Here is an 18,324-nt window from a genome sequence, read left to right on the forward strand (position 1 = left end):
TGTACCCCGTTTGGCATAAAGTCGTTTGGCATAAGGTCATTTGGCATGAAGCCGTTTGGCATAATGATTGACTTAAAATAAATATCGGCATTTTAAGGTGATTATAGAACGAAGCCATACATTCACCACCCTGAAATGTTTGAAGTTACGACAATTATGAGTGCTAAATACTTTTCGGGGAAGTGGGCTAGTCGGGGAAACGGGATATTCGAGGAACTGGCATTCGAGGAACTGGCGTTCGGGGAAACAACATTCGGGGAAAAGTAGCACAATCCATCGAAGTAACTGCAGTAATCGATTTCTCTTTTCGCTGATAATTTGAGCATGCGCCAGCAATTTAAATGGAAAAATGAAGAATAGAATACTTCTATTGAAATTCTGTTATTTTATGAGATTTGTTTTGCTCCGCATGGAGAAATAATATGGCGTCTTGTCTACAAAGCTCACAGTGCCATTCATATATGTTTGGAAAGGCTCACATTTCCAACAAAAGCAGATATTAATACTTATACTTATTTTATGTACGGAAAAAAAAATATTACGTTCCAATAAATTCGAATACATTGATTGTGGCAAACACTGTTACTGAATGTAAAATAGGTATCTCAATACTTGATGGCATCTCCTCATAAAATCCAAATAACCAAAACATTCCTTTCTCGTGATATGATGCCATATTTTTAGCTAACACTGTTATCTACACATTTGCCAAATTAACAATTCCTAAGATATTTAAAAATAGGTTAAAATAACGTTTAAATAATGTTTTTGGAGCAGCTTTATTAAATGTGTTGAAAAGCTTACAATATACGTTTATAATACGAATCTATGACATTTGGTCGAAAGACATTTGGTCGAATGACATTTAGTCGAATGACATTTGATCAAAAGGGTATAGTTGAAACAGAAAGCAAATGAAATTTGGTCGAACCGACATTTTGTGGAAAGAATAGTGCTTGAGTCTAAATAGTATGTAGCATTTTGTTGCTAATGCAAGAGTGATTGAATAATTGAAAAATTGTCAGCCATTTTACCAGCAATCTATATACGATTAGCAAAACTTTGATAACCAATTTGATGGACGCTCTTCCAAGGTTGAGGTTTTTTATGATTCATGCTGCTTTTTCGTTCAGGCATGTTCTGAGATTCGAGATAAGCTGATCTTAAATGGGAACAAGCCAACTTTTTTCACCTTAGTCAACTCGTCTTCTCTTACCCGATACATAGAATTAGCACAGTTTTCATTTTTAATAATCCAAACTTCTACTACAAACAACTGTTATTCACCCGAAGTCATCAACACTGTCAGCAAGGCCATATATATGCTTGAGGATTATTATTAAGCTGGAAGTCACAATAAGCCAATTGGCCACAAGTAGAGTTCTGATTTCCGCATTCAAAATCTTTACCCACAACCGTGAGCTGCAAGACCTGGAATTCAAAGAAAGATCCCGAGCACTCTCTTCGACTGCTTCCATCAGATGAGCTTATCTTCATTACGAAGAACGATGATAATTCAAAAGAATAATATATAAAGAAAACATTATGTTCACATCGTTGAGTAATAACATAACTTGTTGAGCAGTATTTCAAAGAATGATGATATTTTAAAAGAATAATAAATTCACTAGAGCTAAATATTTCAGTCAATGTACAAAAAAACTACTAAAAAATGTATTTGAATAATCATTGCAGTCCTAGATTTTGACATAACTTCAAATTACAAATAAAAGGTGTATTGAATTTAAAAATAAGACTACATAAATTGTCCCATTATTTATTCAACAACAGTAAATGATTCAGATTATTCAAAGCAATACGTTATCTCATCAACTTTGCAAAACTTAGGAAACAATAATCACTTTTACCCAGGCATTGCAGAATTCGCTCTCATTTGAGTATGAAGCACGATCAAAGCAAGCAAAGAAAAACATCCTATCTGTTGCGGTCCACGATCGTCATTGTATCGCAAGGTGTAACAAGTCTGATAAATGGAAGCAGCGAGCGAGAGCCCCAAAGAGAGAGCGATGATAAAATCCATTTTTCTCGCTTGTTTACCGTTGGGGATAGGTGTTTTTCTTTACTGGCACGATAAACAATCCATGCACTTCCAATAGCAATAGTGCCCCCCAGGTTTGGAGCATGTTTAGAAGGAAAAGCTAAACATTACATATAATTTGCAATTGGATTAGATGGACAAATTGATGTGAAGATTTGCGAAAAAGTTACACGTCTTCTCAGTGAGAATCGAACTCACGACTCCCCGATCTCTAGTTGGGGCGCGTTAACCACTACGCCATGAGAGGACTCATGAACGCAGAAGTTAACCTGAATTCGATTTCAGCTCAATAATCACGTGGTCCTTTTTCGCAAAGTGCACCTCTTTCGGAAGAATTAGATGCCCATCCAAACACAACGCTTTCTATATATATCCAATGCCTAGCCCGAGAGCGCATTGTTTTTTTTTTTTAGGTATAGGAATAGCACACTACACTAGCCAGCAACTGCGCTGGCTGAGGTATCTATTGTGTGGGCTTCCAATGGGTCGCGACGTTCTCAAACGACCGGTTACGGAACATGAGTCCGTTGCTCGATAATCGAGATCGGGGAGTCGTGAGTTCGATTCTCACTGAGAAAACGTGTAACTTTTTCGCAAATCTTCACATCAATTTGTCCATCTAATCCAATTGCAAATTATATGTAATGTTTAGCTTTTCGGTAGTTGTTTAAACTTCCACTCGGCTGGTTAGCCGTAAACCACGATTCATAATTAAAAACATGTTTAGAAGGGTTTTTATCATGCACTACTATCCCCCCAATCTGATCAAAGTTGTAGCAGTATACGATAAACAGTCTCTCATAATGTGCAGCATGTTATGATAGTTACAGAGAACGATACGTGAGAGATTCTCTCAATTTTCTCAGGATTCAATCCCTGCTTTTACCAAATAATTCCGTTCAACTAATCATCATTCGATCAAAATAAATTTTCCAAAACCATTCGACCAAATGTCCATTCGACGAAATGTCCTTTCGACCAAATGTACTTTCGACCAAATGTCATTCGACCAAACGTCATTCGACCAAATGTCATTCGACGAAATGTCCTAAAGCCTTATAATACACTTTTACACCATATCCACAATGTGCTTCAAAATAAGTTACTATTTCGTTTTTTGATGATCCAAATAACATCAAAATAACCTCATTATAGCTTCTTTTCCAACTGATTAAAATCTATCAAAACGTCAAAATTTAATTTGTTTACAAACATTGTAAATACAAATACGGGTGTAACTAGTACAGTATTTTGATTTAAGTTGATAAAAAATGCTTCTAAAGCGTAAGAGATAAAACAATCGAAACGAGCAAATAAAAAAAAGAGACTCATTCATCGCAAAATGCAAAGGTCTAACCATACCAAACGTGAGTTTGGTACACGAATCCAAAAAATAATGGAACGCGAGTGACACGGCAACAGACGCAAATATCATCAAGGAATTAGTCAAACCCAAGTGTCTAAAGTTGAATCGTGGATTTACCGACAAACGCAAAACGCCTGTCCATTGATTATCGTCACACAATTGCCGAAGGGTCGGGAAAAAAGCGGGAAAAGGAACTGGTTGATCACATGCAAGAAACGCTGTGAGTCTCCTGATCCGACCTGATAATAATACTTCAGCAGAGATTCAAATGCGTACGTTATCGATTGCCGCCCTTTTGTCAGTTGAGAACAAAAAAATACTTCAAAAGTATAGAACAGCCTATGCATAAAAGAAGGAGAAATATATGCAAATTTTAAATCAACAGTTTTCATACCTATAATTATGGTAACATCATGTTTAGAAAAAAATAGAACAAATTGAAAGAAGGTTAAGTTTGTGCTAAATATATAGAACTCTACAGGGCAAAAGTTTGTTCCAATAGCGAAACTCAAAAGAATTAATTGTTGAAAGAAGGGTAATTTCTGGATAAATAATAAAATAATATTGGCAATACCTTTCCTAATATGCTTAAATTTATTCAAGAGCGAATGATTGTTAAATAAAGTGTCATTTTGTATCAATTGACTCAAAAACAAGTCTGATGTCATCAGAAAGATTGATAAGAAACGTAAAAACGAAAAATTGAGAGAAATTCTTAATTTCATATTTATTAAGCCAAATGACTATTATGCCAAACGACTTTATGCCAAAAGACTTTATGCCAAATGACCTACCACCCATACAGTATAGCAAGTAAAGTTTTCAGCTCATAATACCGTTTATTCTCAAATATTTTTTTTTTTTTTACTCTCACACCGAGCAGGTAGGAGAGAGCTCTGCTGTTAGTGAGGCAGCTGCCTGCGAAGAGGGTCAGTTTGTCTCAGTCACCATCTGATACTGACGGAGGATGGATGTGCTCCCCAAGCACGGTCCTCCGAGAGGCGTTTTCTGGTGGCTGGACGGTTTTTTTTGCTGGAGGGGCTGGAAATCAAACCCATGACCTTCCGCTTATGAAGCGAAAGCGTAACCTCAAGGCTACAGACCCCCCTAAATTTATTCTCAAATGATGTGCTTATTTCAAGGGAAATTGCCTACATTTTGGCGTATTATACAGATTTTCAAAGTTTTATTTTGCAATAAAATGATCAAAAGTCGAGTTGTAAAAATGTTGACATAATTTTCAGATTCAGGAGACCCTAATTTAGTAGATAGATTTTTTTTTATTCTCAAACCTTTTTGTAATATGATGATCAATTTCGCCCAAGTGTGTCATCTAATATTTTGATATCAAAACTATTTTTTACGATATATTATATTATTATTTAATGAAAATTCGATTACATAAATTGATAAAGATCAATTGAGTACTGATTTTGTCGAAATTAATTTGACAATATTTGAATTCCGAAGGATAACACAACAAAAAGTTGTAAAATAGTGATCAATTTGCCTTAAGATTACGGTACTATGACACTTTTATTTTGAAGATATTTCATGATAATGATAATCTTTATAGATTACTTGTAAAATTTCTTGAAGTATTTCATGTAGTGATTTTCCAGTAGGTATTACTTAAGAAATTCCTGGAAGAATCCCTCAAAAAAAAGTATCCCTGGAGAAATTCCTGATGGAATCCATGGAGCCCTGAAGAGGACTATCCTACATGTATCCTTGAAAGAATCTTTGGAGGAATTTATAATGAAATGTCTGGAGTAATCCTTGAAGAGATTGTTATTGTGTAACCCCTGGAGAATGACTTCGAGGCATCTCTGCAAAGATCTCTTTAGAGTTTTTCCTGGATGAATCCATGAAGGAATTTCTGTAGAAGTCTCTGAAATAATATCAGGATAAATTGCTTGAAGAATTTCTGGAGGAATATCTGGAAGCATTCCTTGAACTATCCTTGGAGAAATTCCTGGAGAAATCGCAGTAAACAAAAGTACTTCAGGAATCTATATAGGATTTACTGGAGGCATTCCTGAGGAAACTGCTAGCAAATTTTCTACAAAAATCCCTTAAAAGATTCTCCTGCAGAAATTCCTGCAATAATCCTTGTAGCAGCCCCTGCAGGAACTCCTGGCAAAATTGCTGAAGGTATTCCTGGAGCCCTGATAGAGCTGGTCTCAAAAATCATAGTGATCAACAGTTTTTCCAGGGATCCCTGCAGGAATCACTGGTGACATCCCTAGTATAATCTCCGAAATATTCGCTGTAGAGAATACTAAAGTAAATAACGGAATTGGGCCTAACGGGATAGAACCATCCCGAGATATCCTCAAAACAAAATTTTCATACACGCTAGCACTTCCTGGTGGTGGAATTTCGAACCTCAATTACCACCACATGTGAATCCTTTAGCTGTCGAACAACTCTTCACAAGACATTAACCTTTCAAATCTTCAGGATCTAGAGATATCATATGTTCCAAAGGTTACATTCTCATTCCTCAAGTAGTGATTTCTTATCACTACTTTTTCGTTCCAATTTCCTAATTGCTAGTAATTTACGTTTTTCATTATTTTCCATACATTTTGACAGCTCTCAACTACCATTGTTCCATGCGCTTGTGTTGAAAGTCTGAGAAATTTGAAAATCCAGCGTAACGCGATCAGTGAGTGGAATACAAACATCAAAGTCGCTGCTCGGCGGCCAGTGAGAGAAACTGAATGTTCGAAAGGTTGTTGTCTGTACTTTTTGCCGCTGGCACCAACTGTTAGCGTTTAAGACCGAAATAAACAGTCATTACCCTATTATAACCCTATTTTTACGACCGATTATTTTTACAAACCCCCTATAACGGTCGTAAGAAGAGGTTGGGGTGTGCATATAACGATTCCACTTTCGTGCGTGTAAAGCTTTTTGACGACATCTTATATAGAAACTTTCCGGGCAGCGCATAACGCAAAAGTTGCTTTCGTTATACGTACATTCTGCTTGTCTGGACAACACCATAGATAATCATCAGAATTAAAAACATTCCATATGCTTTTGAAGATAATTAAATTGTTTTTAAATAATATGAGTAGACATATGGTTGGTTATATAATTGTTTTGACTTAGTTATTGAACGGAAACAACATAAAACATGACTTATGAACAAAAAATACCATGTATTTCAAATTTTATTCGATACAATCATTGGAAAACATTTTTGGACGTGAAAATCTTAAAAATCTAATTGAAATAATTATTTTACACATTTTTAATTTATGGAATAGATTTTGAATAGAGTATGTAAAAGAAAAAAACTACTAATTAATCTTGAACACTTCACTTTTGCAAGACAAAAAAATTAAATAATGAAAATCACTAGTAAAGCGAGCTTATCTTGACAGATAGACCTATTTCGTCTGCGACTTTCAGACTTCGAGTGCTCGACTCTTTTAATTATTTTAGAACAGAATATATTTTTTCGGTGGTTTTGTCAAATAATCGAGTCAAAACATGTTCTTCAACTAATTTTTACACACTGTCTACACACAACCAAGTTAGCTTCGAAAGATTGGAATCGGCTGAGCATTCTTGAAGTAATGGCCAAACAAAGTTCATTGCTTCTTCTTTTTTCTGGCGTTACGCCACAACTGGGACAAAGCCTGCCTCTCAGTTAAGTGTTCTTATGAGCACTTCCACAGTTATTAACTGAGAGCTTTCTTTGCCGATTGACCATTTTTGAATGTGTATATCGTGTGGCAGGTACGAAGATACGCTATGCCGAATCGAGAAAATTTTCTTTACGAAAAGATCCTCGATCAGTGGAATTCGAACCCACGACCTTCAGCATGGTCATGCTGAAAAGCTGCGCGTTTACCGCTACGGCTATCTGGGCCCCACAAAGTTCATTTACTTGAGATAAATTTCGAAAGATTTGGAGAGAACTTCTTTTAACTAAAACTAGTTTTAATTTCGGACAATTTTAATGTTCTACAAAGTTTGAAAACAACTTTGGCAGCTTATCAAAAATTGATGTTTGAATATAAAAGTTACATAAGCCATAGATGATGAATTTACTTTCAAGCCGATTGCGCCACCTCTAAATTTTAATATTTTTGGCTTAAACTTTGTGGTTTCGCTTTTTATTGGATTTGAATTTAGAATAGTAGAGGAAGATCACTTATTTTCGACCCATTCATACCGTTTAGGCCTACTTTGTATGAAAATCAGAAAATAAGTATAGATTTTTACCCATAACGCGGGTAGATCACCTTTTCGTGGTGCGTTATGGGGTAAAGATCTACCAGTGAACCCTAGTCCTGACTGCTTCAAACGAAGAGAACAGGATGTTATAGTAATCAAAGAACACTTTCAGTCCTTGTTACATTTTAAATCTTGTTGAAAGTGACAAGTCTCGGTTTTCCCAGTTGCCGAGAATGATCTTGAGACAAGGAAAAAAAAATGAGTCGAATTTAACAATTTGTTTTCTAATCTTTTATTTATTTCGTTCTCTAGTTTGAAGAAGTAAGGACTAGGATTCTGATGCATAGACAATATCGGTGTAATTTCTTGGCTTTATCGAGGGATCCGATGTTGCCTGATAAAGGGGCGCGCCTGTGGAGAGTGCATGCTCCACACTCTTCGAAAGGTAGGAACCTTTCAGTTAGAATCCTTTCCTGTGATCAAATTAGGAATTACAACTGTAATAAAACCGAATGCTTTATCACTTCTCGATAGTGACAAAGTAAAACGACATGCACTACACAAAGGACACGGGATATACTACAATAGATCAACTGTTGGTCGCAGTGGTTTATGTTCCGAACAGAAAAAAAAGTATAGATTTTTAGTGGGTCGAAAATTAGTGCTCTTCCCCTTCTTAATTAATAGTGCCCCAAAAAAAATTTCTAGCTTTTTGGTGTCTTCTAAAAAGCTTTTCAGATAATTAATGCGCTTCTTTTGATATCTTCAGTATTTAAATCTATCCCACTATGAGTAAAACATTAAATACGTTTTTTTTAATTGCAATATGCAGGGTTGGTGCTATTACAAAACTAGTAGACAATGCTATCCGGGACCCAGATAGCCGTAGCGGTAAACGCGCAGCTATTAAGCATGACCACCTGGATTCAAATCCCATCGGTTGGGGATCTTTTCGGGTTGGAAATTTTCTCGACTTCCCAGGGCATAGAGTATCTTCGTACCTGCCACACGATATACACATGCAAAAATGGTCATCGGCATAGTAAGCTCTCAGTTGATAACTGTGGAAGGGCTCATAAGAACACTAAGCTGAGAAGCAGGCTCTGTCCCAGTGGGGACGTAACGCCAGAAAGAAGAAAGAAGAAGACAATGCTGTTTTGAACAAATTTGTCGAAGACATCAAGATCATAACTTCATTACTTTTCAAGATAAAATGTAATTTTTTGAAAAGATGGCGTCCATTAATTTCGTCACGCTTAAATTGTCAAATTTCGACCCCTCCTCTGAATGAAAGCTGAAAATGTTTGTATGAGTCGTGACGTTTGAGCCTACTCCCCCCCCCTCCCTCAAAAGCATTTCGTAATTTGTGGGCTTCGCCTAATAATCATTCAAACGTGTTCTTACATAACTTTTGCATTTTTGATTTTACACCTTTGGAATGTTCTAGAAATTTTTCGATATTGTTAAAACACAATTTTACAGAATACTGCATCTAGTCATGTTTTGAAAAAATAAACTAATTATTACAGTTTATGTCGTATTTTTGGACTTATTTTGCATACTTGTAATTAAACAAGAAGCATAAAGATGCAGATCATATTATACGCATATTAATGTACAGGTTCTTGACTACAAGATCATGTTAGAATGATCAAACTGCACACTGGGCCAGGAGTTGAATTTAGCCAGACAAAACCTCTAGCGCTTTAGGAGTGCATTTTTTCGGGTTGGTGTCAAAGGTGACTTATCTTGAATTTGTTTGTTCTTCAATTTGATGACAAAAGTTAGTTGGAAATTTTGCCGCATAGGTGGCGCTGCGATGCGAACTTTTTTGTTTTGCTTCCTAGAGCTTTCGTATCTTCGGCAATGTTTTAGAACGTGTAAAAATACGACAAGTTGTCGAAGACACCAAATTTCTAGGACTTCAAATAACAAAGTTATGCTAAACTTTGTGTAAATCACTCAAATTTTACGTTTTCTCTACTTTTTACTTCAAAATCGTAAAATGTTCCTTTTTAAAAACCATGCGTCGCTTAATTTCGATAAAATGCATGTACTGAATGAAAAAAAAACATATTTTTACATAAATGTTTAAAGTTTTGAACAAATTATTGTAAAAATATCATAATTTTTAACATAACTTTACTCAAAAAGTTGCAAATTTTTGCAAAAACTTATCAATATTTCGAAGTACGCTATATGTGAAAGGTGGTTATTTTGAATTCAGATATCTCAAATATATAAAAATATACATCCGGCAAACTTTGACATTTGGTAGATGAAATATAGCGTATTTGGGATCATTGATAAGTTTTTGCAAAAAATTGCAACTTTTTGAGTAAAGTTATGTTAAAAATCATGATATTTTTACGGTGGTAGGTCATTTGGCATAAAGTCGTTTGGCATAAATCCGTTTGGCATAAAGTCATTTGGCATAATGGTAATTTGGCATAAAGTCGTTTGGCATAATGGCCGTTTGGCATAATGGTCGTTCGGCATAATGAGTCTGAAATCAAAAATTTCCTTAAGATGGCATTCGTTTAAAAATTTCTAATGACATCAGGCTTGTTTTGAAGTTGATTGACACAATATCACATATTATTCAACAATCCTATGCTCTTATAAACGAAAGCATATTAGGAAAATTATTGCCAATAGTATATTATAATCCAGAAATTACCGTTCTTTCAAATATTAATTCATCTTTTGAGTTTCACTGTTGGAATAAATTTTTGCACTGAACCTTCTTTTAAATATTCTATGTTTTTTTAATATGATGTAACCTTAATTATAGGTATGAAACCTGTTGATTTAAAATTTAAATAAATTTCACCTTATTTTATACATAAGCTGTTTTTTGGAGCAATGTTTCTTAGATATTTTTTGTTTCCAACTGACAAAAGAACGGCAATCGATAACATTGATCTGCTCAAGTTATCAGCGAAGATAGAAATCATTTTCTTACTGCAGTTACTTCGAAGGGGTTTGCTACTTTTCCCTGAATGTCGGTTTCCCAAATGTCATTTCCCCGAACGCTAGTTCCCCGAATGCCAGTTCCCCGAATATCCCATTTACCCAATCAGCCCGCTTCCCCGAAAAGTTTTTGGTACTCATAATTTTCGTAACTTTATACATTTCAGGGTAATGAACAAACTAGTCACCTAATATGCACCATTCTTTATTTAATTGGCGGTTCTTTCGAATTTTACTGTTTTCAGAATTTTTGTCAATTTTTTTATAGCCGAGAATGACAGAATACCTCCTTCTTTTGATTGCTTATAGTTCTTTTTCGTTCAGTATACAGTCACTGAAGACTATTATAGCACCTATTTAAACTTCACCACTTTCCGGGGAAACCGGAAAAATGACATTCGGGGAAAAGTAGCACAATCAGTTCGATGATTCTGAACGCAATTTTTGATGTCTTCGTTTTATCATGCCGCAAAAATTTTTGGTGTCCAATCTTTTATTGGTTCAATCATAAGTTTTGCCTTCTTTTAAAAATAGGCTGTTCTTCATATTTATGCTGTTTTAAATTTTGTTATTTAACGAAGCTAAATGCTAACTTTTTTTATACATTTTTATATTTTTAATTAGTTTGTTGTTTTATCAATTCTTGCAGGACTTGCTGTTGAAATTATAATTACTTTAGAACCTGCCAGTATCCAACATATTTTTTTTTAAACACATGATCTCCTTTCGAAATTACAAATTTTTCGATAATAGACGGTGTTTTTGATGTGCACTTCAAAAATTTAAATTTATTTTGCTACTAATATTTTCATTTAAAAATGTGTTGTTTATTTGAGTTATGTTGTCACAAGATTTATTTTTTGCGTTAGAGCCTTAAACAAGTTAAACGAAAAATAATCTGCTCTGGTATATAGGCTATGTTTCTATTATGCTACAATAAAAGATCTTCGAATAATAGCTTTTAATATTTTGCAAATAAAGTTTTCAATCTTTTGTCAAGTAATTATCATCATGTGTTACATCCACACTGGAACAGAGCTTGATCTGCAGCAAAATATTCTATGAGCGTTCCCTTTATTAATAACTTCGAACTTTCTGTGCCATTTTACTGTTTTCAAATATGTACATCGCAACAAGCTCAAAGATACTCTATGTACTGGGATGTAGAGAAAATTATTATTTCGGAAACCTTCCACCAGATTCGTCACGAGTTTTATTTAGTTATGATTTCTAATGTCACAACAATTTTTGACATTCAAAGCTAGGAAAATCTTTGAACGCATACCACGCTTGATAAGATCCTACCAAAACATTTAGCTACGGGCTCGGTGGTGTTGATCTCGGTAAAAGCTTCAAAAATGCCAATATTTATTCTAAGTCAATCATCATGCCAAACGACCATTATGCCAAACGGCCATTATGCCAAACGACTATTATGCCAAACGACTATTATGCCAAACGACTTTATGCCAAACGGCTTTATGCCAAACGACCTTATGCCAAACGGGGTACAATCATTTTTACAATAATTTGTTCAAAATTTCAAATATTTATATAAAAATAAGATTTTTTTTCATACAGTACATGCATGTTATCGAAATTAAGTGACGCATGGTTTTTAAAATGAAACATTTTACGATTTTCACGTAAAAAGTAGAGAAAACGTAAAATTTAGGTGATTTACACATTTTTTACCATAACTTTGTTATTTGAAGTCCTAGAACTTTGGTGTCTTCGAAAACTTGTCGTAATTTTACACGTTCTAAAATATTGCCGAAGATACGAAAGCTCTAGGACGCAAAACAAAAAAGTTTGCATCGCAGCGCCACCTATGCGGTGAAATTTCCAACTAACTTTTGTCATCAAATTGAAGAACGAACAAATTCAAGATAAGTCTCCTTTGACACCAACCCAAAAAAATGAACTCCTAAAGCGCTAGAGGTTTTGTCTGACTAAATTCTGCTCCTGGCCCAGTGTGAACTGTAAGAGACTTCAAGATTTGTTTAATCATATAATATTTCGTAAAGTTGAACAATAAAAACGCATATGTGATAACTTTTCTTGTAATTTCATCAATTATAACAGATAGATAACAATCACTTACAGAATAACTCGAGTGAACACCAGTCATATTGAAGAAGGGAAATCATCTGATAAATAGCTTAATAGGGTAAATGTTCTAAATGTGGAGGTAATAAGCACGATTCAACTTCATTTAACCGCTAAAAACTCAAAAAGAGCAATAAATGTACGTCCAAAAAATAACTTAGATTTACACGTCACTTAATTTTAGTTCCAATCATGTAAAGCCATTTGTAATGTATTATCCAATGATAAATTCTACAAACACAGCTATTATTGAACGCAAAACGTCTTCTCTCAAAGAATGTTGCAAGCGAAACCACTCGGTTTACATGATTTTAGACTGAAAAATAAATCATAAATAATGCACATGGAATGACGAAGCCGCCGATCCATCCATGTGCATTATTTTTGGCAGCATAATCAGCGTGTAATCGTGTAAAGCGAGCATTCTCTTTTGCAATTTTACTTTCAAGAAGCAAGAAAGCATGCAATATTGGCGAATGTTGGATGCAAGATCATAAAATGTTTCAGTTTTACTCTAGTTTGCAAGCATTGCTGAATGCAATGAGGCAGTTTACATTATTTATCGTTGATCATTCAATTATAATTTGTTTTATAAGACAATCATCAAAATTTACGAGCCATGTAAATTTAAGAACTTTTTGCTGTAAACATATTATTGTTGTAATGGAAAGCAAAGCCCTTTTACTGAATGAGAAAAATAATTGCATCGCAGTAAAATATTATCTCCACTATTGCTACACTGTTCCTTTAGTTGCGATACATGTGTAATTAGTGTTCCTATCGTTGTGGTATCCGTTGTTTTCTTATAGGATCCTTCATTATAGGAACACTTTACCGTAACGATTGGTACAAGTGAGAAAAGTTTTATTAGTTTTGGGGGTATTTTATCAATTTTGGAGCAATTTGAACAATGTTTTCAACTATTTCGTGTATCAACAAGTCAAAACGTCGATGGGAAATGTCGGTTCTGTGGCTAATTCAATGAAATCAATGTATAAATGACACCACCACAACTATAGGAGCACCCACAACTAATGTATCACTTACCCTAGGAGTTTTTCGCGCAACGTTGGTCGATTACCTCCTGCTCACATTAGAGACGCACACATATGAGATATTAGCCATAGTCAGTCCCATATTACGTGAAGCGAAGCGAAGATGGAAAAATATTGCTTGCGAAATATACTTTTTTTCCATAATTCGAATGAGGATTGAATTTTCATGTTTCACTACAGGTCCGGCGGTATCGTTGGAAAATTCTCCAGAAAAGCTTTCGTCCAATACTTCACTGTATCAGTGTAATTTATTACTAGAAATACACTTCCATCGACTGTTAATCATTTTAACAAAATACGGAAATACGGAGAAACAAATCCCATCTCTAACGACTTTTTTCCCTTTTTTCTACCTTTTCCCAGCACTGTACAAGCAACCCGGCAAAATTGCCCTCATCACCGGTGGAAATCGCGGTATCGGATTGCGGATCGTGAAAAAGCTCGTCGAGTGCGACATCGAAGTGATATTAGGTGGGTATTCGCTAGGCAAGCTCTCCAGGTGGTGGCACCATCATGCCACAATGGGCCAGATCGCAAAATTAGGAGGAAAACAATATTTTGATTGTGAAGATGATTTTTTTAAGTGTAAAAGGCTTAAACTTAACTATTGTTACATTTTTAAATATTTTAACTCAGGTTTGTTCAGCAAAATTGTAGCCAATTTGTTGAAGGCTCACTGTATGGTTTTTTTTTCTTTTAAACTGTTAGGATTTCTAAAAACTATTGATTATTCCACTAAGCTCGAACTTCCTTAGTCAAGTGGTTAAAGCCCGCGGCTACAAAGCAAAATCATGCTGAAGGTGTCTGGGTTCGATTCCCGATCGGTCCAGGATCTTTTCGTAATGGAAATTTCCTTGACTTCCCTGGGCATAACGTATCATCGTACCTGCCACACGATATACGAATGCGAAAATGGCAACTTTGGCTCATAAGAACACTAAGCTGAGAAGCAGGCTCTGTCCCAGTGAGGATGTTAATGCCAAGAAGAAGAAGAAGCTCGAACTATTGCCCTGCTTTACTTTATTGTATGGGACCAGCCTAATGTCACATAACAATATGTAATATTTTTTTTCCAAGATACTTTCTCTCTAAAAACCATCTTCGTGCGCAAAACATTTTTTTCCTCCTTATAGCGCAATCTGACCCAATGTGCATTGGGATAGCGGGATCGGTGGACGGCTCCACGCAGAGCCAATCCGCATTCCATTCGGCCTTGGTTGTGTTTGAACAATGCATCGAAATTGAAAAACAACAATCTCAAAAGCTTTTCCGTTCTCTCTCTGTTTTTTTTCGGTTGGAATTTTCGGACTACGACGCACCACCTACGCAACGCAACGGACACCCACTCGCTGAACAATGGCAACTGGGACGTCAACAACAGGTGTCCGCAATCCGGCCGAGGCGAAAAAGGTGGTCGAGAAATACCTGGAGCACAGCAAGGTGGCATCCGGGGCCAAGCTTCATTTTGAACAGCTCGACATCGGCAGCATGAAATCGGTGCGGACGTTCGCCGGGAAAATCCAGTCCAAGTTCGATAAAATCCACATTCTTATCAACAATGGTATGTATGGCGGGGAATTTAGGTGGAGGTGGAGGTTGAGGGAACGTCTATAGATTATGTCACGCTTTAGATAGAAGCCAGAAGATGTTTAGAAATATGATGATTCATTCATGTCTTGAAATTGAGAAATATTCTGAGGCGCACTCATCTATTAAAATTCTACTGTTGAAATTGCTTTTCATATTATTTCATAAGCGATGTTTTGCATTAAAGTCAAGAATGACAACAACTATTGACTTCTTGTGGGTCAATTTCCGCAAGTCAGTTTGAAACAAATTTACTTGCTGCCCAATGCATGGGAAGGCAAGAATGCAGATATGAAAGTTTATTCATCAAGTTGTGTTTCAACAGAAATACCTCAAGTCTCAAAAACTTTGGTTTCATATGACGAAAAAAGTTGATGTTCCATACACCTATGAATGATGTTATCATCTCCATCACGTGCTCCATCCAGTCTATAATTATGATAAACAAAAAAGTTTGAATCTCTTTTGAGCAGGCTTTGCAGAATTCGCTCTCATTTGAGTATGAAGCACGATCAAAGCAAGCAAAGAAAAACATCCCATCTGTTGCGGTCCACGATCGTCATTGTATCGCAAGGTGTAACAAGTCTGATAAATGGAAGCAGCGAGCGAGAGCCCCAAAGAGAGAGCGATGATAAAACCCATTTTACTCGCTTGTTTACCGTTGGGGATAGGTATTTTTCTTTACTGGCACGATAAACAATCCACGAACTTCCAATAGCAATAGTGTCCCCCAGGCTTTGAGCATGTTAAGAGGGGTTTTATCATACACTACTATCCCCCCAATCTGATCAAAGTTGTAGCAGTATACGATAAACAGTCTCTCATAATGTGCAGCATGTTATGATAGTTACAGAGAGCGATACGTGAGCGATTCTCTCAATTTTCTCAGGATTCAATCCCTGCTTTTGAGTTTGAATCCAGGTTTTAAAAAAGTGCTGTAAGAATCATAATTCTGCGTTAACTAGTAATTTCATTTCAAAATTGATAAAAAAAAAACTAAAACAAGTTCGAGAATTGTGACCTATGATAAAATTGAAGTCTAATGCAATAAACCTACAACAATTTGTAACCGTTTTCGATTTTTTTTTACTTTCTAGCCGGCGTCATGTGCGTCCCATTCAAACTGACCGAGGACGGCTTCGAGTCCCACATGGCTATCAACCACTACGGCCATTTCCTCCTGACTCATCTGCTGCTGCCTCAGCTGCGTGCCGCTGGAACTCGTGACAGCCGAGCTCGCATCGTCAACGTCTCGTCCTGTGTGAACAAAATCGGCGAAATCAACTACAACGACATCAACATGACGTAAGTTTGGAGGAAGATTGTTTCAATCGTGTGGACAGTTGTGTTCAGAATAATAGTAGTGAAAGCTGATTTTCATTTTCAACTTGTTGTCTTCTTATGAGCAATCAGCATAAAATTGAGCATATTTGTAGTACTCAAATACAAAATGTCATGTCAATTTCTCATGGAGAAACAAAGTTACAGCATGCACAAGTTGAGCATTGGGTATGGAAATTGGCTTTCATTATTATTATTATGACCACAACTGTATGCCTGATTGGAATTGGGTGATTATTGGGCGTGAGAATGATCCGTCGTCAGTCTAGTACAAGATAGTGCGGTCGTGTATACGGTAATGCTTCAGGGTGACCATTTCGATGATCATCAGAGACCAATCGGAGAATAACCTCACTATGATGTCGCAAACCACATCACATTGTGCGAATTGACGGGGAATGTGCCTCGTTTCGTTTGACTGTCAACGAGGTCATAATAATTCTGGTAACGACGCAATCGTATTCCAGCTTCAAGCATTTTCTACAGAATTTTCTCTGAATGACACATTTTGACTGAAATGCGTGGACTAGAGTTGAGAGCCGTTGAGTTTTCCATAAGCAATTTCATAAGAGTTGTTATGAGTTTTGAAAGTATTGTATTTTACTGATGGTGGATATTAGACACCTGTTTGAATTGTTTGAAAAGGATGAAATAATATCAATTAATTATTAAACCAGCTTATGGAAACCACAACCATTTTCTTGAATTTTTTTTATACCTCTTTGTAACATAGTTTGTGAAGGCTAAACTTAGAGAAAAATCCCTATGAATCCTAGAAGAAATGCATGCATTCATTCCGGGATGAATTTTTCGATGAATCTCATGAGGAATTGCAACAGGTTCATGATTTTGATGAAGAATTCCTGTAAAATTCCTAAAAAAACATCTTAGAGGAACCTACGAAAGAATTTCTCAAGGCTTCGAAATCTACAAACGTAATGAGTTGGATAATTATCGTTTTGAATTATGGCATGTACTCTAAACTTCTCGGTCTATTGATTGTTTCTTGTTATGGTACAGCCCCTAACCATTCATTTAACCCTCTAATACCCAACCCCGCCTTTAGACGGGGTACACTTTGGAATTTTGTGTATTTTTTCGTAGCTCGGAAATCAAAATGATTTTGTTTTTGGCTTATACCTTGACTCATAACACGCATATAAGATAAGTTTTTTTTATGACTTTTGAAACTTTTTTGTATTTTTAGAAATTGTTTGAAAAATTGCATTCTTATATAACCTACAAATGCCTGGGCTTCATTTAACGTGTAATATAAAAAATCGTACCTTTTATACTTTTCTACGATTAACCTATCACAAACAAAGAGCCTGGTGGTATTAAAATCATTTCAAACCTGTTTTTCCGTTAGTTACACGGAAAATAAAATATGCTCCGAAAAAAAATTAAAAATTTAATATTTTTCAAAATACCGTCGTTGGGGGTGACAATGGGTCAAAAATGGATATGTACGATGTATTTATTGAATAACTATCGCAATTTAACTCCAATGAACTTCAAATTTGGTGTATATGTAGTTTGATGGTACGTTAACAACTGTCCAAAAAAATATACAAAAATATGTATTCACTGCGGCGCTATAAGTGAATGAAAACTGGCCCAATCTCACCCCATAGAGGGGG

At 35.8% G+C, this 18,324-nt stretch overlaps 1 protein-coding gene across 1 annotated transcript in view; it reads left to right on the forward strand.

The window, feature by feature from the left end:
* Nucleotides 1-18,324, forward strand: part of LOC23687892 (dehydrogenase/reductase SDR family member on chromosome X) — an 81,136-nt gene that overhangs the window by 48,175 nt on the left and 14,637 nt on the right. Inside the window, exons 3-5 of the mRNA XM_021853089.1 lie at nucleotides 14,120-14,227; nucleotides 15,138-15,317; nucleotides 16,441-16,648. Of these exons, the coding sequence (XP_021708781.1) occupies nucleotides 14,120-14,227; nucleotides 15,138-15,317; nucleotides 16,441-16,648 (496 nt within the window). The remainder of the gene's footprint in view (nucleotides 1-14,119; nucleotides 14,228-15,137; nucleotides 15,318-16,440; nucleotides 16,649-18,324) is intronic.

This window comes from Aedes aegypti, chromosome 3 (assembly GCF_002204515.2).
Source record: "Aedes aegypti strain LVP_AGWG chromosome 3, AaegL5.0 Primary Assembly, whole genome shotgun sequence".
Lineage (NCBI taxonomy): Eukaryota > Metazoa > Arthropoda > Insecta > Diptera > Culicidae > Aedes > Aedes aegypti.